General features: G+C 47.3%; 2 protein-coding genes across 2 annotated transcripts; one reads left to right on the top strand and one right to left on the bottom strand.

Annotated features, from left to right (window-relative positions):
* The first annotated feature begins 1,419 nt into the window (after positions 1–1,419).
* On the top strand, positions 1,420–8,849 carry REELD1 (reeler domain containing 1). The gene is made up of 6 exons (XM_059471205.1): positions 1,420–1,639; positions 2,421–2,643; positions 4,267–4,418; positions 5,287–5,500; positions 6,161–6,218; positions 8,256–8,849. Exons 1-6 carry the CDS (start codon positions 1,420–1,422, stop codon positions 8,847–8,849), a joined length of 1,461 nt encoding a protein of 486 aa, XP_059327188.1.
* Positions 8,850–15,506: 6,657 nt separating this feature from the next.
* Positions 15,507–18,361, bottom strand: LOC132072715 (acrosin-like). The gene is made up of 5 exons (XM_059471204.1): positions 17,877–18,361; positions 17,257–17,522; positions 16,879–17,024; positions 16,174–16,412; positions 15,507–15,723 (listed from the first exon to the last, which is right to left on the bottom strand). Exons 1-5 carry the CDS (start codon positions 18,359–18,361, stop codon positions 15,507–15,509), a joined length of 1,353 nt encoding a protein of 450 aa, XP_059327187.1.
* Between the last annotated feature and the right edge of the window lie 4,195 nt (positions 18,362–22,556).

Raw genomic sequence — 22,556 nt, 5'->3', positions numbered from 1 at the left:
ACACACCAGAAAAAAAGGAAAGAAATAAAAAGAAAAAAAGGGGTAGGATGTGAAGAGAAACCCTGATCTGATTAAAGCAGGATTTGGGCGCTGACAGAGAGCTGCCGAGGGTATTAGCAGTAACAGCTGCTGCGCTTCCCATTCGAGGAGCAGGCGAGGAAGGTCCCTGAAAGGATGGTCCTGGGCAGGCTGGCAGGGCAGTGGTGGCAGCGAGCCCGGCAGCGAGCGTGTCCCAAGGTAAGCGCCGGCGGCAGCGGCAGCCTGAGCCCGGGCAGCCCCGGGAGCAGCGCTGCTCCCCCAGGGATGGGCACAGCAGGGCGGGAGGGGAAACAGCACAGCCGGGACAACACCCCAGGGAAAGAGCTCGGGGCTAATTCCGTGAGCTCCTGCGAGAAATCTTATCCAGCAAGGACTGTTTAGGGGTGCCCAGAAGGGAGGCTGGCTCCGTGAAGAGGAGACATCCTGCTGCTGGTCCAGCAGGGCTGGGAGGGTTAGCAAAGGCTCCTGTGATTCTCACAAGCATCTTCTGGCACACAACTGGTTGCAGGGGCAGGATGCTTGGCTGTGGAAGGCTAAACTGCAACCATCTGCTTGCTGCTTTAGGCTGGGCATGAATTGTTCTGCTTGCAGTGGTGTTAGTCGGCTGGCAAGTTTCAGAAGTGCTTGAGAGGGAGGTGTAAACTAGACCTCCTCAGCCTCTGCTGCCTCTGATTTATTTGCATTTACTCATTGACTAAGTGTAATGACATCTAAGGCAGGCATGTTGAAAAGAAGTTGGTAGAAAGTGCTACATTAAAATCAGAAGCACCTGCTTTGTGATATCCATTACAATAAATGCCACACACTTGTCCTTCATCTTCACTTTGAAAAGTGCATTTTGAAAAAGCAGAATAGCACACTACTCTGTTCAGTCTGGAAATGTGTTTTGTGCTGTCACTGCAGGGATGAGGCTCTGTGATGGCAGGCAGGGACAGGCTCTGCCCTGGGCACCAGTCCCATATGTGATGGGGCCTGCAGCAGCTCTGCAGGTCCAAAGGACAGATGTTTCCCCTATTGATCAGGCTGGGATTTGGGCTGGGAGTGGTGGAGGGTGCTGAGTGTGGCTGTACAGAGCCTGCTCCTCCTCCTCCTCAAACCCACAAGACTTTAGAGCAAATCTTTTCTGGCTGCACCCTCCATGGGCACCTTCACAAGAAATCCATCCTCTTGTGGTGGGCTCTTCCCTCTCCCAGCCTGAACAGTTCACTTCAGAATGTAAATGCTGTGGATTCCCAAAGTGGCTCCAGGTGCCACAGAGATCACTTATTCCCTTTTGTTTAAAGCCAGCAGGGAGGGCGGCTCTGGAGATCAGATAAATCAATGGCACCATTTGGGAAGCCACTGCTTTGAAGTGAACTCCAGGTTGTTCTCTGCTGTAGGATGGAGGATGGTGGGAGAGCCCACAGTGCCATTGTTGGCTGGGCCTGCACGACCCTGTGCTTGGTGTCCTGCGCGGCAGCCTTCTCGCAGGGTGCCAGCCGTTCCGCCTGCAGCGACATGATGCCCAGGCACCTGAGGGTGCAGCTGCACAGCTCCAACAGCAACTACGTCACCGTCCACATCAACATGTCCTTCTTCTTCCCGGGAGACAAGGTGCCAGGTAAGGAACAGCTTCTCACTCCTGCATCTGGAAAATGCACGGTAACTTATCTCAAGCGATGCAATTAATCTCTGTGAGGTCTGGGCCGGGGGATAACTGCTCTGAGTGAGCTACAACACCTCTCTTGCCATGAGGACATATTTACAGAGGGATTCTGTTTGCAGCACGGGTGCTTTGGGTGGGATTCATTTATCTCAGCTGTGTCTCAGCCATACCAGACAGACCTCACTACATGCAGTGGTCCACGTGGGTAAAGTCACCTTCCCAGCCCCTCTGCACTACTCAAAGGGGTCTGGGTGAATCACCTGACTCTTGGGCATGGTTGGCAGCATTCCCCATCCCTGGCATTGCTGCTTCTCAGGCAGATGCAGACAGAGCTGAGGCACCATTCCCCAGCTTGGCCACTTGCCCATTCATCCTTGTGCAAAACAAAACCCCTTTGAGAGCAGAACACAAGCTTTTGCTCACATACAGAGCGGTGTCCAAACCTTCTGTAAAAATGGCTGCATGCTGCCTGGTCCAATGGGGTTAACAGCTTATCATCAGGGAGGGATAGGGGGGGAAGTCTCAGGCAAATCCTGTGTGCAATTACACATTGGAAAACCAAAGGTAAAAGTCTGGCCTTCTGTATCTAGCATGTCCATGAAGACTGTGAGGACAAAGACTGTAAGGTGTTTTCAGCAGTGCTGCCCAAGGTTTTTTCTGGGAACTCCATTGCAGGCACTTCACTACATAACAGCAAGACAAATCCCTTTGTGTCCCGTATTTTGTCTTCCAAAAGTGACAGTAAGAAGCACCCGGGATTACATGGGCTTTATGCTGCAAGCTCGCAGAGTGTCCAACAACGAAATCGCTGGCACGTTCATCTTCCTGCCTCCTGGTTCCAAGCTGCTGAATTGTTTTGAAGATGGTGACACTGTCACACACTCGGACAAGTCACTGAAGAGAAACCTATCCTTCGTATGGAAAGCACCAGACCAACCCATTGGAGACATCAAGTTTTTGTAAGGACATCCTGGTTCCTAATCGGAATTTGTGTTTAGTTACAGGCTGTCCAGCACAGTGGTTTATGTATCTTGAATCCAATATAGCTAAATACTTACCAAATGCTGCTACAGTATCCTAGCTGGTACATAAATCACCATTAATATCTGCTGCATAGTGCTGCCTTTTATTTACATGGTCACTGTTTTCTCAGAATAGATACACTGGAAAATGACAGCTTAAGCATTTTAGGAAAGAAATGTTAAGGCATAAAGACAGAACTGTGACCATGTTGCCTGTCTTTGTAAATAATACAGCCCATAGGACTTCCCTGCCTAAAGGATAATCTTGTATATCACTTCTTAAGAAAAAAACAAAACAAAAAAGATCAAAAAAAAAGAGAAAAAAAGACATAGTTTAAAAAAAAGTTAAATGTAAACAGAGTTACTCACAATAGAAAGAGAGTGAGCACTGTGTCAAAACTTGACATCTCTGTTTTGCACCAAAGTCCCAAACCGTCCAAGTGGCTTGGTTCTGATTTGGAATGAAATTAAACATCTTCTAACTGACTGCCTTAGAGGAAGCACAGTGGCTTCTCATTTCAAAAGATATTAAATTGTTATATTTCAACTTTACAAAGTCACTTAGAAACTGCTTGGCCAGATCCTTGGCTGCTTCCCAAAACCTAAGTGTCCTGTTGAATATTGTGGCTTGATCATCTCATTGTGATTCAAGAAAAATTCATTGAAACAGAAATATTGCTGCTTGGAATTTCAAATTTTGGCTATTGCTTTATATCAGAAAATACTATTACAGTTTAAAGAAATACTACTAAACTCACAAAAACCCCAAATAAACCCAAAAAAATCCCAACAAGACCTAGTCCTAGATCCCCACTCTGATATTTCTTTCAAGTCTGGCCTTTTATGCTCCGAGCTGGTATGTGATAGACTCATCCTTTTTATTCTATCACAGCATCAGGAAAAATGTTTTTTTTAGGCTTAAAAATGCTTTCTAAGTGTCATCTGGCACAGAAAAACCCAGGTTGGTTTCCCCTTAGATAATTCTCAGAAGCAGCTGAGCAATCTGAGCTGAAATTCTCCCAAAATCTCCAGCTTAAATAAGGCTCTTGGGGTGCAGTTAAAGGTTGGCCAACACAGTTTTGGCACCTGACAAAAAGCAGAGGATTAGGCAGGCTCAAATATCAGAGGGCTGAGAAGAGAGACTTTTTCTACCCCTTACCTATTCTGCTGTTTGTACAAGTTACATTGGCTTGTTTTAATTAATAAATACCACTGTTGTTTCCTTGCCTACAGAAGATTGTAAGCAGGGCTAGTCCCAGTTTTACAAATGTACTTCTATCAACATGATGAATGTAATACAGCTTTTGAAATTTTTTTAGGTTCCCACACATTTTTTGGCTGAATTTAATTATTTATTGAGTGGTGGTTCTTCACCCCAAATCTTTCTTTTTTCCTGGTACCTTTTATTTGTAATAGAAAACATATGACAGGCTAATCCTTTAAAATACTTTTGCATTGTTTCTCTCTTCAGAGTAAAGCAGTCTTTGTGATTAGCTAAGAAACAGATGTTTTATTAATGCTATAGAGCCAGTAAATTCTTGCCTGATTATGTTTTAACAGCATCTCCATAGTCCAGTCATACTTTGTTTACTGGGCAAAGATTGAATCTGCTGTTGTGGCTCAGGGAGGGCAAAACAAGACTCTTGCTGACAAGAAGGCTGAGGCTGCAGCCCCCACGCCCCTGCAGGGACCAGCTGACCCTCACCCCACAGGTATGGTGAGCAAACCTTGTTCTTTCTTACCAACACCCCCTGCAGAGTAGTTTTACAGCTTAGTCTGGCCAAGGGTCCAACAAAAGTGGCCCAAACAAGCTGGGGGGACCCATTTAACTCCTGTCAAGGAGATCAGTGATGGCCATAGTGAACTCCTTAAAGTGAAGGTGGGGGTCAGTATTTGAGGTGTGGGTCAGTATTTGAGGTGCCAGTTCCAAGGAGGGCACCAGGAAGCTAAATAGGGTTGCTCGATCTTATGATTTCAATGCAAATCTTAAAATACTTTACCTAAAATCTCAGCTCTTGAAGAGAAGGAAGTCCAATTAGCAATGTTACCCAACGAGAGGAACATATTTGTCTCTAAATGTCATTATTGCCCTCCAGGTATATATTTGCTTGTATTTATGCAGCCTCTGGTCAGTAAGATGCTCCAAGAATTTATTTATACCTAAATCAGACGTATTTCTCAGCAGGAGGAGAAATACGTCTGATTTAGGTATAAGTAAATTCTTGGTATGGCACCAAGGCTGAGTTTTAATTATTTTTTTACTTGACTGTAAAAAAAATTGGCCCACTAATTATTATTTTACTTGACCAGTGCATAGGGAGCGAGCTTTGCTGCTTTAATTTCCATGTGTGTTCCCTCTTCAAAATAAGTGACATGAAAATAAAAGAGTCACTGTTACAAACCTTCCTGGCAAACCTTGGCACTGAGTGGGATTTGAAATCAACAAACCGAAGACAATAGACTTCTGCTCCTCTCCCTGATTTTTGTTTTGTCTCCCTGCTGGCCAAGGTCCCATCTCTCCTGCAGCTGCCACTGGCTCCCTGCTGCCTGCCAGCCCCACTGCCATGGTGGTAACCCCAGCACCAGAGCCGGGTTTTGGTGTGGGGTCGGAGACTCGTCCCGTTGCCGAGCCAAAGCAGCCGGGCCGGACTTTGCGGGCTGTGCCCGGCAGGAGTATCCGGTCCGGAGGCCGGGGGCTGGAGCCGTCCCTTCCCACCCAAGATGTGGGAATAGTGGATGCCTTGCAAGGTTCCCTCTCCCAGGACAATGCCTCCAGCTACAGCACCTCCAATGGGTAAATCTACGTGGTGGGAAAAGCTGTTTCTCCAGTCCTTGTGGGAAGGAAAATAGTAATAGCCTCCCTGCAGATGAACAAGAGAAATGTAGGAAGGTGCCTGCGTGTAGGAAGGTGTCTGGGGGAGGTGAGAGGGTGTTTGTTTGCTGAAATTTTGAGAAATAATCCTTTGGATATTGCACATGACAGGCAGTAACAGGGAGAAAATCCCAAACCCCTAAGAACCCAACGCTGTGTTGCTCAGCACAGTGGGGGGCTGGCCAGGAGGTGGAAGGATGTGATAAAACCTATCGACTGCTGTAACATTTTTCTGAAAGTGCATACAACTCTTCAGTGAAACACTGAACTTAGCAGACCTATTTCTCCATCTGCAGGGAAAAGGAAAAAAAAAGGATACAAAGCAAGTATGAAATTTGGGCTGGAGGACGCCTGCTCAGAAATTTTAGAAGGTTTGGGCTGCATGAGCTTTCATGCAACATTTCATATTGTGGGTGAAAATGATGGGGATAGGAATCAATGATCAGGCATAATTCAAAATGCAGGTTGTATGATCCACATTGACTGCATGCATCCAAAACTGCTCTAAGGAGCAGCACTTTTTGGTGGTGTGAGCCACAGGTGTCACTTGCTAACCCTGCCTTTGCTCTGTCCATATTTCAGAAGCATTGCCAGTCCTGCCACCCTACACTTGTGTTTGATGTGTACAGGCAACAGGAAGGTAAGCACCAGGGCTGGGGAGGACACCCTAGCAGCCCATGTAGGTGACATAAGCGGCTAAAACTACACTGAGACTGTTGAAAGTTTTAGATTTTTTTCCTTAACTGGAAATTGAGGTTTATGTCTCTTTCTAGTTTTTTTTTTTGTTTGTTTGTTTTTTGTTTTTTGTTTTTTTTTTTCTTTTGAGCCCACTGGCTGGGTTTTTAAGAGACCCACTGTAAAAACAGTTGCTTTCCCTTATGTAGATGTGACTACAGGCTGCTGGAAATGTGTGTGCTTAGACATACAGGACACAGAGTTAACAGGCTAAGTCAACTATGCAGGTGATGGAGAGAAGAAAAATACAAGAAGAAGAAAGAATAGACCTGGTGTCCAAAATGCTAAAGGAGAAAGAGAAATAATCTCACAGAAAATAAAAGAGAGAGGGGATGTACAGCACAGAATGAGCCAGAAATATTTAGGAAGGAGCAGAGGACAGAGAACAAGTAAAGGAGAGATGTGTACCATGAGCACCTGGCGTAGCCATGGAGAGAAGTGGAGAACTGGCAGTAGAGGGAAACCAAAGGGAAGGATGAGCTATTGCACAAGGTAAGCTCAGAAGAGCATAATGAAAGAAAAACACTGAGAAATGAGGTAAGAATGGGGAGGAGTATGAAAAGAAAGGAGAAATGAGTTGAGACAGGGCAAGGACTTAAGAGGCAGTTCCATTTTCTGTCCCAAAGTCCAAGTCTGGCAGCATATCCTTACAGTATGGCGTTTGCGTTTTAAGGGCAAGTGGTCCATATGCGTGCAGTCCTAACTTTGCCAGCCTGCTACTTTATAGTTTGCAGTCCAGCCACTGGAAGTCTTCTATTTCCTACTGTATTTTACTAGCACCTTCAGAAACCATCCCTTCCACAAAGGATGCTCTGACCCTCCACTACTTTGCTTCACAGCTTGCCGGGGCTCCTACCTCAGCTTTGTGCTCCCGTCACACTGCCTTCCCAGGAAGCTTTAGATATCACTAATGATGGTAGAGGGTGAAAGTTTCTCTGGTGTAATTAATGGATGTGTGAAAAAGCCTGCTGGGCTGGACAGGCTGGAGAGGTGCCAGCTACTGAGGGCCAGATCCAAATCTCAGTGGAGCCAAATTAAAAACTCCAGTACATTTTGCAGATTTTGGATGGGGTCTCAGGTGCATAGTGGGAATGGAAAAATTCATTGGGGGCCTCCTAAATTGCATGCTTGTTCCCCAGTTAGTCTTGGATGATATGATACCTGCAGCAAATTCTGAGTTGCAGAACTGGCGTGGAGCAGCTGGCATTTTGTAACAGTTAAAATAAGGTGCATGGAATCAGACAGTGCCCAGGCCCAGGCAGGATCCAACATTCCCACTAAAATGGGTGGTTAAGGAACACAGAGGAGCATAAGATTTCAGACTGGCTGTGTAAACTGAGAAAGCAAGACAGGCTTTGGGGAGAATTTATAGGTTGTATGTGCATGCCCCAGAACTGCTGATGGCAAAGGCCATCCCAAGTCTCCCATGTCCATCCACTCCATAGCCTCAGAAGGGGAATACTGAATCCCAGTGGGTCCATGTGAGCCTACACATGCAGCTTGGCTGGGAAAATCACACCTGCCCTTTCAGCATGACCCTGGTGCCACTCAAGGTGGGAATTGTTTATTAAGTGATATTCTTTTGTGATAATGATGCCTGTGAAAAATACCATCACCACAACAGGAACTGCAGACGTTTAGTTAGACAAAGCAGTGACCTTCCTCCCACCTTTGCCCCTCCAACCCACATTGCCTTTGCCCCTGGGACCAACTTGGGTGCCTAGTTCCTCCCATGGTAACTCCGGTATGGAGGGTTGCATCTGCTTCATTTTCTAAAAGCTACTGAGTAAACAGGGAACAGAGAAGAGGTAATCTAAAGCCAGGGGGACACAAGGGCATCAGAAACAGAGTTGAAGTGTTCCATGAGGTAGGCAGTGAGAACTTAATCAGCCCCCTTTTCTCTTCCCTCACTGCATGTTTTGGCATGTTTTTGCTTTCAAAGGGCAGCACTGAGAGTGGGACCATCTTGAAAGCCTCCCTACGTGTGACAGCGTCTCCCTCTGCCCCGCACGTACGCACGCACCTGGGCGGCATTGCTGCAACCATAGCCTGGCCTGGTGATGTCAGCACTGCTGGCAATTTGTCCTCGGCCTCAAGGCAAATGGCAGGAAGAGAGTTGGCACCGCAGCCAGAGCGGGCAGGCACCAGGGCCGAGGAGGACAAGGATGAGCAGGAGGCAGCTGGGAATACCCTGCCATGGGTGACCGGGCCTGCTCCCAAATCTGCTGTTCCTGGAATAGGGGAAGGCCCTGGCAGAGGAAGCCGACTCCTTGCAGCCCAGCTTGGCCTCCTCCTGCTCTGCACGGCCGCGCTGGGGCTGGTGCTGGCGGCTGCCGTGCGCTGTGTGTGTGCCCAGCAGTGCCACAAGCGCTCCGAGGTGACCTTCAGCGAGCCCGAGCCCGACGTCATCACCGTCACGGAACACGGGGCGGTGATGCGCTTCCGAAGGACGCGGGACAACGGCCTCGTGCTGCTGCCAGCCCCGTGCAACTGGGTCAGCCCCTCGAGCAGCACGAGCAGGACCGTGCTGCTTTAGTCCCTCTTTGTGCTGCCATGCAGGCAAACAAACCCAAAGCAGCCAGGTCAGACAGAGGTGTTAGGCAAAAGTATCTAAACTACAGCTGCTGGGGAAATTGAAGCTGATAGATTGCTCACTGTGTTACACTTACTGCAATTAATATTGTATATCTGCTCATTAGCTGTCACTGTGGCAGTGACATACACTTCTACTGTTGCCTTAAGGGTGTAGCCAAAAATAGAAATTCTTTCTCTGCACTGTGGTATTGACTCCTGTTTAATCTCAGAAAAAAAGTTTCTAGTGTTGTATTTCTTTCTAGGAACTACAAACCCAACCATTCTCATTTAAGAGCTTACAGGTTTGACTCCGTGCACTTGGTATCCCTCAGATGACAAATATTTGCCAGAAGATTTCAAGTTGCAATTTGAAAATAAAAAGCAATAAGTCATTAGTGGAGAACATTGATCCCAAGAATGCTGAATTGATCCATGGAGTGAAACACAGGATGGCAGACACCAGCTTTTGGGGAAGAAACATGCCTCCTCATCAGGTGCAAATGGAAGAAAATCTTTCCTGTCCATTTGCACCTGATGAAGAAGCTTGTTGAAGCCTGACAGCCAACATTTATTTAGTCTTTTACTTTGAGTCAGCTCAGTGATACTGTGCAGAAACACAGACTGAGAATACCCTTCCCAGGTCATTTTGGAGATGCCTTGCAAAGGATGCATGGAAAGTTAACAACATCCTTGTGTTCTGAGTTTGTGCAAACTTCTCTCTGACCCTGTGGTTTTCTGCAGGAGACCCCTAAAGCAACTCTTGGAAAACGGCATGATCCTGGACACCTCCTAAGAAGGAGAGGTGACAACAGCAAGGATAAAGTTTTATTTTACTGCAGCTTTAAAAGAGCCAGAAATTGACCTGATAATGATACTCTTGAGATGTACCTTTTAGAGCCTTTCAGAGAGCAGGAACTGACCCCTCTGGAGTCCTTTTCTAGAGTGGATCAGCTCAGAGCTGATCATTCCCAAGCCATGTAGCGGGGAACAAACTTATATTTTGGTGCTGCAGCTTAACTCACAGCCCACAGCAATCCCCCTGAACCAAGCAGATACTGCCAGGACTCTGATGGTTCACCCAGCCTTGCTGGTGACAACTTCCCCTCTGTCAGGAGGGCCCTGTGGGCATCTCCAACTTCTGCCCATCTCCATGCTGGATAGTCAGTCAAAGCCCTGCTCTCACGTCCTCCCTTGCCTCACCACTGACTGCAGAGGAGGCAGGTGGGACACAAGCTCTGCTCCAGCTCCAGCATGATGCACAGAGTGCAGCTTTTGCTAACAGTGCTTCCATCAGCATTTAGAAGGAGCTGGTTTCTGACCATACTGCTGCACTGTGATTTGTGCTGCACACATGGACAAGGCTTTATCAACTCCACTTCTAGGCCTGGGCAAAAGAAATGAGTAAGAAAAGAAGTGTACTCACAAATGCAGTTTGCAGAGATGAGCTTGATGCTCTTAACCAGGGCACTTTGAAGAGAAGAGCAACTGCACCATGGCCCTTTGCTGCAAAGAAAACAGGGGTAGGGCTGTAATTGAAAAGACAAATTTTGGTTTAGGACTCAGAAGGATGCCAAGTGAATGGTTTTATATTCATTAATTGAGCTTATGTCCTACCTACTGGTAAGTCTCCTGGTTTTTAAGCACACATGTAGACACTTACAATGGTATTCCTCTCCTGTGTCATGTGCCTTAGAAAGAAATCGTGTTTCTGTAACCCAGTGCAGCTGAACTGTAGTGACTAAACCAGACTGCATTCAAGTCCTTGTTAATGCAGCCAAAAAAAAAAAAAATCCTAATTAAATGAGAAAATAGGTCAACAAATTCTTAAATATTTAAAGAACTATCACATATTATTTAAAAAAGTTTCTTATGATGGCATAGCTGTTTATGAATAAATTACAAATACCTGTGGCCTCTTTCACTGTTTCTCTAGGATTAATGTTACCAGACTGCTCTGGCTACAAAACCAGAACCTTCCCCTCCTCAGCTCTTTCCCCACAACCCAGCTCTGCTTCTTTCTAGGCTGACTAGAGCAAGGGAAGTCCTCATGGAGGTGTTTGATTGGGAGAGTGGTACTTCAACACCATTCTGCCTTCAGCCAAATTCTGCTTTCTGCTAAATTGATGTGCTCCAGTATTATTAGTAGTAAGAACAGTAATGGTGAGCTCTGAGGGACACAGCTCCTCTGAATTAGTAATGAGTTTTGCTACTTTGCAGCTCTCTTGGCTGAGCCTAAAGTGCCTGTGTCTTTTTCTTGACTTCTGAATGATGTTCTGTTTGTTGTAGTTGCCATGACAGGAGGAATGGAGGTCTTATCTCTTCTTAATGCTGTAAAAAACACGAGCACTGGTTCATTTATTAAAAGGCACACCATTCAAACATCCCCGTTCTTACTGACTTGCCTTATATGGAAATTAGTCTGTGCTCACACTTGTAACAGATTTCTGAGAAAAAAAGTCAGAATAAGGAAAACAAAGGCACAAAGCATTCTAATATTTACTGAAGAGACAAGTGAAAGGCTTGCCTTATTTCCCTCTCTAGGTGCATGACTGGGCAGGTCACAGAAGTTCTGCTGGAACTGGGAATTTCAGTTCCTGCAGGGCAGCTCAGCCTGCAGGCACCTGTGGGCCACGCCAGGCTGGCATCCCTCAGTGAAGTGACATGGGTTGGGGTCAGAAGTACTGAAAGCAGCCAATGTACACCTATCCTGAGCCTGTCTCCCCACCAGCCAAACAGGCATCAAACAGAGTTTTGGCAGTAAAAATGGCTATTGCAATGCTTGAGCTATTCTTGCTCAAGAAAAAAAAAATTAGAAATAACAAAATGTAATGTGGAGAGGTTGCACTAAGCAAGACAGCTGATCCAAAGCTTGGACATCACAGACACTTACAGCATTTTTCACAGAATCACAGAATTTTCAAGACTGGAAGAGACCTATTGGTTGAGTTGTCACTAGCAAGCCAAAAAAGCCAGACATGCACCAATTTGGCCAGGTCCAAAAAGGGAGACAAGGCTCATAGGAGAAGCCCCAGGGCCCTGTGGGCCCAGCAATCACAATCAGCAGGGATGTGCCAGCTCAGGCTCTCCCAGATCAGTGTGGGATGCAGCCCCAGGCCTTTCGGAGATCTTGGCAGCCCTTTTGGCACAGTTGCTGCAAATAGTCAGGACCACAAAACCAAGGAAGGCAAAGCAGCAAGGTCAGGAACCCAGAGAGTAAAACATTCAGCAGATACATGTGTTATTTATTCACTCAGATTTAAATAATAATGACAAATACCTGTAAAAAAGCAAAGGAGAAGCTCTAACAATTTCTGCAACATTCAGCTCCAAAAAGACAGCTGCTTGGCAGCAAAAACAAATGACAAAGTAGCAGCCTGACCTGCAAAGCTGGTGAACAGCAGAACAGACCTCTCAGTCCTCCTGGCAAGCTGGACCCTTCCACTGCCCCTGCCAGGCCCTTAAGGCCCATTGTGTCTGGACAGCTCTACAGGGCTCCATTCCTTCCTTTGTCTTCCCTTCTCTCTCCTGCCAGCTTGTCCAAGGCTAGGAGAGGGCAGAGAAGGGCTTGGGGAGTCTCAACTTCCCCTGGACCAGGAGCTGCTCAGAGATCTCTCCCAGCCCCTTCTCACACAGAACTGCTTCCCCTCCACAGGTCTTGTCTCAGCAGCCCTCCTTCCTCATTAGTGTGTGTGTGACTCTCTCAATAAAACATTTTGCTACATGATGTATGAAGGACCGTGTCTCAAACCACATTTTACTGTATATTTAAGTGCATGTTTTGCTGATTTACTACTGTTCTAGAGAATGTCTCCCTCCCTGAGCAGGGCAGGCCCGTAACGGATACATCAGCTCTGACTAATGATTATTAGTACATCCCAAGGTTATGTCCCACAATCAAATAAAGTGTAGGAGGGAAGAGAGACTCCAGCCTGCTCGGCTGAGGACAAAGATCACAGATAGTCTCTTTCAATCTTCAGATTGCAATATCCATTACAGATTACCACCTTCTAATGTCAAAGTATAATTTGTTGTTGAGAAAATGTGTTGCTGTTCCAAAGGTGAGTCAAAGATCAGCCTGGCTGTATATCAGCACATGTTGATGTACATTAAGAACTGACGGCCAGGTACCAAGGACATCGGGCATCTGGAGCAGAGGGAACGGAAGCAGACGTGACTCTCTGATCCTTCCTGTGCAAACACACGGCCCGGAGTGGGAAAATATTTAACCCAGTCGAAGTGAGGTGTCACTAGTAATTGCCAGTGTCTAAGGCAGCCCCGACGCGACGCGTCAGAGGCAGCGGCTGCCGGCAGCGGCGTCTGCCCGCGCGGCTCGGGGCAGGAATCGCGCATTCCCCGCGCTCCCGGGCGGATCCGTGCGGGCCGCCGGGATCCATCCCCAGGCATTCCCCGGGGCCGCGGGATCCATCCCCGGGCATTCCCGGGGCCGCGGGATCCATCCCCGGGCATTCCCCGCGCTCCCGCCGCCAGGGGGCAGCGTTGTCGCGGCGATGGCGGCCCCGCGGCCCGGGCCGGTCCCGGCTGGTGGGGAGCGCTGGGGCGGGGGAGGGTTTGTGATCCTTCCCTGCGATTATCACTGGCATTTCAACTTCAATGGTTTATATTCTATCTTAGTTATCAAGCCAGTAAAGAGCATACGCCGTTGTCCCAGTGCTATTTGAAATTCCTAACTGCAGTTTGTGGGGATTTTTTCTTCTAGAAATCCACTACACAAACGCCGCTGGGAAAACAATGGGCAGGGTGTAAATTGTCTTATGTCCCCTTCTCCTGACAGCTTCCTGCTAAGGAAGAGGTTTATGACAAGAAGAAGCAAACCTTTCTCCAGTTCCAGCAGTGCCATGTGGTCTGTCTGGGCCCCATGGTCAGAGCTGAGCCCGGCTGAGCTCAAGTGACTCCAGCAGGTCACAGCCCCGGCCAGAGGAGGCTGAGGCAATGCTGTCCTGGTGGGTGATGCAACCCAAGGCTCTGAGAGGGCTGTATTTCTTCCTGGAAACATCTGTCACTTGGCATTTGAATGAGCAGTTGGAAGCTGCTGGTAGGTGCTCCTGTCACGGTAATGACTGTGACAGCTTTTTCCATCTCTGAGGAGGAGATGGTTGTGACATTTGCTTTGACTGTGGCTTTGAAGCCATGGAGTTCCTCTGGTTGAGAAGAATTTCTTCCTAATATCTATTCTAAACTTACCTTCACTTTAAAGCCATTCCTCCTTGTCCTATTACTGCTTGCCCTTGTAAAAAAAGTCCCTCTCCAGCTTTATTTTAGCCCCTCTGTTTGCAGGGGCTCCCAGAACTTCCTGTTAACAGCTTGCAGGAAAACACCCTGTGTGTCATCATGGTCTCTTTGGGGAGTTCACTGCCACCCTACTCTCTGCAGCTGCTTGCCAGAAGCTCCTTCCCAAAACCACCCCCTAGAGCACATGGCTCCTGCAGACAGCATGCACGTGTCCCATCTGGTTACAGTGCAGCACCAGTCACATGTGCCAAAGATACCCAGGCAGTGCCCTCCTTCCTGTGCAAAGCACGCATGTGGCACAGTCCATGCTGGCCACGTCAGCCACAGCAACACCCTCTGGGAGGCTCCCTGGCCTTGATGTCTGTAAGGGCTGCTGCTGTTCTGGGCCCACACTGACAAGGGCAGTTGTGGCACCTGTGGCACTAGGATGCAGCTTGTGTCTGTGAGACTGGCTCCTTGATTCTCCCTTCTCCCTATCTGCCATGCTTACACATCCCCCTCATCTTCCTTGACTCCTCTCTTTCTCTGACCTTCTTCCCTCCCTGCTATCTCCTCCCTGCTCTTTTCCCTCTGAATCCAAGGTGTGTCCCACCTGTGAACGGACTTGGTGTTGCAGGTGCTGTTAACTAGCTCACCTTGGCCTTCCATGGCAATGCAGATGCAGTTTCCTGGGTCCTTCTGCTCCGACCAGGTTCTCCTCCCCAGAATGACCCCAACTCTTTCTTCAAACATCTCTGAAGTGTGGCCACCTCACACACCAATGTCCCTTTGCTACCTCTGAAATCTTGCTCTTCCTTAGGGCACTGTAGCTCCTTTCAGCTTCTCCCTGCCTTTGTGACAGTCAGAAATTTTGCTTGTCATGCTCAGGAGCTTCCCAGGTCTGCTCCATCAGCTCAGGCTTTTGCCAGGCCTAGTCACCAGCTTGTGTGCCTCAAAGTGTCCCTCCCCAAGTTGTCCGCATGTGGCATTGTCTCCTGTCCTGTTCCTAGCCTTGATGCACCAGTCTTCTTCATCCTGTGGTGGCTCTGAGCACTCTTCTGTCTGACTAGACACAGTTCCAGCCCTTTAGAGTGACTCCCTTTGTGCCCAAGTGCTCTGAGGCAGCCTACTTTTGCAGGTCCTGGACAAGGAAGTTTTTGCCTTGCCCAGGAGACCAAACTGGACTGAAAGTATGGTTAACCACAAACACAGACAACTTTATTTCAGCAACTAAGTCAACATTAGCACTTGTGTGCATGTAGAGGAGCAATGTGGGCAGTACAGAGCAGGCCTTCAGCGCTGAGGCAGCCTTTGGATCAGCAGGCATTGCCTCAGCAGGAAACAGTCACAGTCCTATGCAACCTGCACTGGATCCTGTCCATTCTCCTGCTCAAACTGGAATCCCCTGTAGGTTCTTCAGAAGCTTCTGTATCTCAGTGAAGAATTCCATCAGCTTCTTGAGTGGATATGGGCAGTTATTATTCTCTTCCACTGGTGTGGGTAATGAACTTGGCTTTGGAGTGGGCATGGTTGTTGGCCATGGCTTTGGAGGGGGCGGTGCTGTTGGCCATGGATTCGGAGCAGGCGGCGCTGTTGGCCATGGCTTTGAAGTGGGCAGTGTTGTTGGCCATGGATTCGGAACAGGCGGTGCTGTTGGCCATGGCTTTGAAGTGGGCAGTGTTGTTGGCCATGGATTCGGAGCAGGCGGTGCTGTTGGCCATGGCTTTGAAGTGGGCAGTGTTGTTGGCCATGGCTTTGGAGTGGGCAGTGTTGTTGGCCATGGGTTATAAGTGGTAGGTGGTCTTGTCCATGGCATCTGAGTGGTAGGTGGTCTTGTCCATGGCATCTGAGTGGTAGGTGGTCTTGTCCATGGCATCTGAGTGGTAGGTGGTCTTGTCCATGGCATCTGAGTGGTAGGTGGTCTCGTCCATGGCATCTGAGTGGTAGGTGGTCTTGTCCATGGCATCTGAGTGGTAGGTGGTCTCGTCCATGGCATCTGAGTGGTAGGTGGTCTTGTCCATGGCATCTGAGTGGTAGGTGGTCTCGTCCATGGCTTCTGAGTGGGCCATGGGGCATTTGTAGGACGAGTCCAGGGTGGTGAGGCAGTTGGATAAGGATTCCATGACTGTGGGAGCATTTCCATCTGGAGTGCAATCCAGTCATAGAAGTGCCGAACAGAAGTGTATATTCCAGGCCGTTTCGCCCTGGCGCAGCCTCTGCCCCAGCTGGTTATTCCAACAACCCAGAAGAAGTCAGCGTCCTTGTCTTTGCACATGAGTGGACCCCCACTGTCACCCTGCAGAGAACCAGAGAGGATTAAGGTGGTGTTGGGTGGCCCCTGTCAGCACCGGTGCTGCCTCCTTCTCTCTCACAGCCCCTGCCAGAGCTGTATTCTCAGCTGAGCAAGGCTCTGTTCAGTGCTGGAACCTCCAGAAGCTTGGCTGGGAGTGGGTTGGGAGCCTATGAAGTCAGGCTCTCTCTCAGCTCTGCACAGTGATCCTGGATGTGCAGAAGACAGTTGTTCCAGAATTGGCATCTGGACATCTAGACTGCAAAGAGCATTAGCAGGGCTTTCTGGGCAGAGTGCCAGGCCTCAGGGACAAGGGAGATCCTGGACTAGGCCCTGTACATGGGCAATGGGTGGGAAGGCCCAGCAAAGGTGGGGAGCCAGGGCTAAGAGAGTGACTGGCCAGGGAAAGCAAGGGATGGCCTGTGTCGGGGTGATGCTGCCTGTGCTGCTGGGGGCTGAGTGACGCTCCTACCTGGCAGGTGTCGATGCCACCCTCCGGGTAGCCAGCACACAAGTTGTGGCTATGGACGTCCCCCTGGTACCACTCACTGCTATTGCAGATCTGGACATTGATAAGGTGGACCTTGGCCTCCTGCAGGATATCGCTGGATGTTTGAGCTGTGAACACAGAAAGGGATGAGGACTGGCAGCTTGCTGCCACTTTCCCTATCTGGAGGTGAACCCCTTCCCTAGGGTTTGGCTGTGCCCCTACAGAGGTGCTGGAGCTCTTGGGCCCTGTTGTCTGCTTTTAGGGAGTGGGAAGCCTTATTCTGGCCTTGGCCTCCGCTGTCAGGAAGCCCAATCCATCTTCCCAGTGTATTGAGCTAGCCCTCCATTTTTGGAAACTCACATCTTGCAGTGGTAGCACCCCAGCCAGCGACATAGCAGGTATCCAGCTGTGCCACGTTCACCGTGGCTTTGGGCACACACACCAGCTGGATGTGGGAGTTGCACTGGACAGGCTCGCTCATTTCCAGCAGTGCAATGTCGTTGCTCTGGTCGGCAGGATCGTATTCGTTGTGAATCAGCAGCCGCTTAATCAGGCGCACCTGGGCCTCAGGGCCCGGCTCTGTCAGCTGGGTGACGCCGATCAGCAGGCGCATGGCGCTGATGTTCCTGAAGGCATGTGCAGAGAGGGGTGAGAGGGAGCAGAGCCTGGAGCTGTGCCAGCCCAGCAGTGACCACCCTTCTGCCCAATATTGGCCCAGCAGTCACCAGCCTTCTGCTTCCCAAGGCAGAGGAAAGCAGCACTTAGGGAGGTGGTGACTGCTCTAGCACACCTCAGGCTCTGGGAATGCCAGCTGGAGGCTGCTAGTAAGTAGTGGCATGTGCCCAGCCTTCTCCTGAGCAATTTCTCAGCTGGGAATTGCATTGCCCAGGCACTGAGCACACTGCAGAGAAATGAGATGGGAGAAGCGTACGGCACCTGCTGATGTTGTGGGGATATCCCTGTTTCCCGCTCCTGCTTACCTGGACTCAGCAAAACAGTGGGCAGCCGTGAGGACCCACCGTGTACTGATGAGGGACCCTCCGCACAGATGCCCTGTGCCTGAAACCGAGGGATCCTGGATGCTGACAAGCCAGGGCCAGGCCCCAACCTCAGCATTTTTGCCACCCACGACACGTGTCCTGCCTCGTTCCTCATCGGAAGTCAAGGGCCGGACTCCGCAGCTCCCTCTGCAAGTAGAAAGTAATTTCCATCCTGCTCCATGGCTTGCTGCTGCTCCAGCAGAAGCTCCCCACAAGGTGTGTGGGGCAGCACACCAGGTAAGGCCACGGGGTATGAGCCTGTCCACAAGGAACTGAGGCCTCCCTGTGGGGTTTGGGGAGCTGCGGCCTGGCCATGGAGGACGAGCAGGCCCTCTCCAGGGAGCCCCCAGTGCTGCACAAGCTCCCTCCCCGGGCCTGGGGCCACTTACTCGCAGGTGTTCCACGTGGCCTGCACAGGCCTGCATGTGGCCAGCAGCGCGAGGAAGCACAGCAGCAGCAGCATGGCTGTGGCTGCACGAGGCTCGTGCCAGCTACGAGAGCAAGGCTCCGTGTGCCAGCACAGCCACAGTGCTCAGAGCACCTCTGGTGATCTCAGCCCTGGGCTGATGTCACAGAGCAGCCGTTCCATGTTCCGGGCACGGCAGCCTCTGACAGGGGCACCAGGAGCAACATGGAACGGTTTGGGTTGAAATGGACCTTAGTGATCATCCAGTTCCAGTCCAGAGCAGGGACGCCTCACACCAGCTGCTGCTCAAAGCCCCATCCAATTGGGCCTTGAACTTTTCTAGGGATGGGGCAGCCATAGCTTCTCTGGGCACCCTGTGCCCATGCCTCACCACCCTCACAGTCAAGAATTTCTTCCTAATATCTATTTTAAACCTGCTCTGTTTAGGCTTGAAACCATTCCCTCTTGTTCTATCACTATTTGTCCTTATATAAAATCCCTCTCCAGCCTTTTTGCAGGCACCTCTGCTTGCAGGATGAAGGTGTGCAGGCCCTGGGGCACAGGGAAGCACAGATCCATTTGTGAGCAAGATGGACAATTTTGCTTTCATTCTTTAAAATATGACAATTTGACTGACTTTTCCTATCAAGTAGTACCTAAGTAAAAGTCAGTTTGGTCATGTATATGTGGTATTTTGGCCTGTGTATCTAAAATGGAAAATACCTGTGTCCCTGCTCTTCAGGATGGCTTCTCAGCCACAGTCAGCACTCTCTCTGAAGTACTAAGTGCTGCCTACAAAGAACAAGGCATAGAGAAAAAACTCATGAAAGCACATGGTGTTGAGAAGCATTGAGATATATCTGATAGAATCTAGCTTTGCTTTCCATGCCAGCCCATATATTCTGAAAACCTCCTGAAGATCCTTAACCAACCAACCAACCAACCAAAAAGTAATCACAATGGCATCTAAATATTAACCTGCTGATTGATACAGCTGTATACAATTAATATGTGTATATATACATATTATTCTAGTTACACAGTGCTTGCTACCCCTTTTTCTGTTTTGAGACAGAGCAAGGAAAAGACACACACAAAGAGGGAAAAATGAGAAACTTGAAAAAGAGTCAAAATCTGTATTTGCAAACCAAATTAAATTTTGGACACCTCAGTATTTAAGCACTTTCTTTTCAATCCTATTAAAAGTTCCCAGTTTTCAGAGAGTACCTGTCCTCCCAGAGTGATGGTTGTCTGATTTGTCAGTGCCAGCTGAGCATCTGCCACCATTTCTTATTTTGGGAAATATAGGCCCCATGTGTTTATACTTCTTCAGATTGTCAATCTCTTTTAAGGAGTTGGTGAGAGGTTTGCATTTGCGTTGGTTTTACTTATCTGAGTTGTTTTCCCATTCTTATGATCACCCTTTTTCTCAGTGAGAGGTTGAATTTTTGGTGGAGTAATATCCATCCACATAAAAATGAGGGCTCAATACATTTTAAAAGGGTGAGTCATTTAATCATTGATGAAGGTACAACATTCTGAGTAAGTCTTAAAACCACCAGAGGTCACACAGGGGTTTCTTCCTCCCCCTTTTCCTCTTCCAGCTTTTAAAAAAAATTTGTTTGTTTGTTTGCTAGTACAGCTGGATTTTTGATACAAGGTTGCTAAATTTTATGTATGGAAAATACTGAAAAATAACTGCATTCAATGCTTGAGCAGACCTAATGATTCTAAACACATATTTTCCTGTGAAAATTAATGGTGTCCCAGAATGTGAAATTGTGCTGGTTTGCAAGACTTGGCAAATTTATACTGCATTATTTTAGTGACAAACAGGAGAAATTAAAAGGATGTGGGTAGTTTTTTGTTGTTGTTTTGGGGGATTTTTTTGTTTGGTTGGTTTTGGGTTGTGGGGTGTTTTTTGGGGGTGTTTGGTGGTGGTTTGGGTTTTTTTCGGGTGTTTTTTTGTTGTTTTTCCTTTTAAGATGGATAGGGCAGTCAACACATTTGGAGAAATCTCATACAATGTTAATTGAGTAATATCAGCTAGAACCACAAATTCTGCTGGCACAAGGGTCATCTAGAAAGTTCTCTTTTTGGTAAAGATGCTGAACAAATAAATATTTGAATGGGATATATGCCTCACGCTGATTTGAAACTTGCTAGAGAAATACAGACTTTGGATAAACTACATTTTTCCTGTCTTCTAATTTCAGCCAGTAGCAGCATCCTCTGTGTGTGGGTACAAACACTGGTAACTAGGACAGATGTTAAGTACATATTAGTATTTGTTAATTCATATTTTTGGGTATTATGTCTTGCAGTTAGTTGAGACATGTTTCAACTCTAAATCAATTCCCATACAACAAAGAAATAATGAAGGGTACTTAAAAATTGGTTGGAAGTGGGTGATTAGACTCTTCCATTAATTAGGAAAGAATCAGATGATGGAATGTGTGCTGCAGAAGCACCAGTGATTGCACCAAATGAGCTCAAATCAACAAAAAGCTAATTAAGTGAACATAATAATTACCTACAATGTATTCTTGAAAGATAGGAGGGCACAAAGTATCTACACCTCCCAGAACAGAGGGAAATGAATCAGGGGAAGATGCTGGAATATTCCTGGATAGGGCCCTGAGCCAGGACTGACATACAGACAGACGCACAGAGACAGACGCACAGACACAAAGGGTGTCCAAGTTGAAGGTGATCAAGTCCACTGTCAGCTCTGGCTTCTCAGGAGACTTGTGGTGCTCCATAATGCTGGGGAGAGATAAATAACTGAGCCACTCATTAACACACACCAGTTACCTCCAGGTGTGCTTGAGTTCCCTAGAAACTAGGAATCCACACTTACCAAGAATCCATGCCTGCCAGCCCTCTCATTTTCCAAACTGCAAAAAACCAAACAATAATAAGGCCCAGGACAACCATCAGTCCAAATTTTTCACTTCAAGTCAAAGCACTGATTTGACTTTTGATTTTTAAAGGACAACTATCATGGCTTTTAAGCAATAATCTGTAGAAGAGATGAATAGTACACTTAGGATCTGCATGATTTATTTGGCAAAGACTATTAGCTCCTTCTGGAGAAAATCAATAATAATTCTCATCTGTTTGTCAGTGGGAATTTAGCGTAGGCTAAAAAGTCACTGAGAGTTTTATTCAGATGGAATTCTGCTCAAAACAGAACAAAAAAGATGAGTTTGAGAAAAATGCTTAATAAAGTCTTTAAATGAAAACTACTCAAAACTTGCATGTTCATAAGAAGAACATTACTTAATTTACTCAGCATTGCTGTACCAAAATCTGGCAGCAAGTTTTAAAAAGGAACTTTTTTCTCTTTCTTTACAGTCATAATTTATAACAGCTGAATTACTGGCTATAAATACTCTTTTCTTTCTACTAATGTATTATGCTTCTGGGATTATTCCGAGCAATATTTTGTTACTAAGAAAATAAGCTCCTAAACTGAGGCTTCTGGAAAAATAAATAAAAACACATTCAAAGTAGCATCTATTCAAAGACTATCACTGTGCCATCTTAACAGAATAAATCTTATTTTCACTAGTATTAAAAAATATTGAAATTCTTCACTAAATTTATTTTTTAAACATAGGAAGCTGCTGCTTGCCATATACTGGAGCATATTTATGCATATACCAAAATTCAAGGTTCTTATTCAACTGAAATATAAAAATTCAAATGGGATGAGTTAGCAGAGGGAGTTTGCTGTTGAAAGCAGAGAGTTAGATAAGCAAAATACATTCTTAAAAATATGTGATCAAATTATGGAACATAGAGGACAATGATTTAATATACACAATGATACACATGGAGGAGTTTTTCCTCACATACAATGTACCTTACTTTAAAACAAAACAAAAAAACTCTACCAAAAGTCATCTGAAAAACTGACATGAGTAAGATTTGAATTTTGTTGATTTTTTTGATACTGCCCTGTTAGATAATTACTATGAGATTATTTGGGACACTGATATGTGATAGTGCAGGTCCATACAGCTCTTTGTGCCTTTTCTAATCAGAGATATTACACGTTTTGTGGCACAAACAGGCGCTACCTGATCGCAAACACAAGTCGGGCTTCGCTGACTGCGGCGCTTCTGTTCTGCTCCCTGACTCGCACAAAATCTCACATATCACAATTCCCCTGGGTTTTTACACCTGCAGAGGCCAGAGGGAGGAAGTTT

Source organism: Ammospiza nelsoni, chromosome 4 (genome assembly GCF_027579445.1).
Source record: "Ammospiza nelsoni isolate bAmmNel1 chromosome 4, bAmmNel1.pri, whole genome shotgun sequence".
NCBI lineage: Eukaryota > Metazoa > Chordata > Aves > Passeriformes > Passerellidae > Ammospiza > Ammospiza nelsoni.
This window is presented reverse-complemented; position numbering and strand designations above follow the sequence as displayed.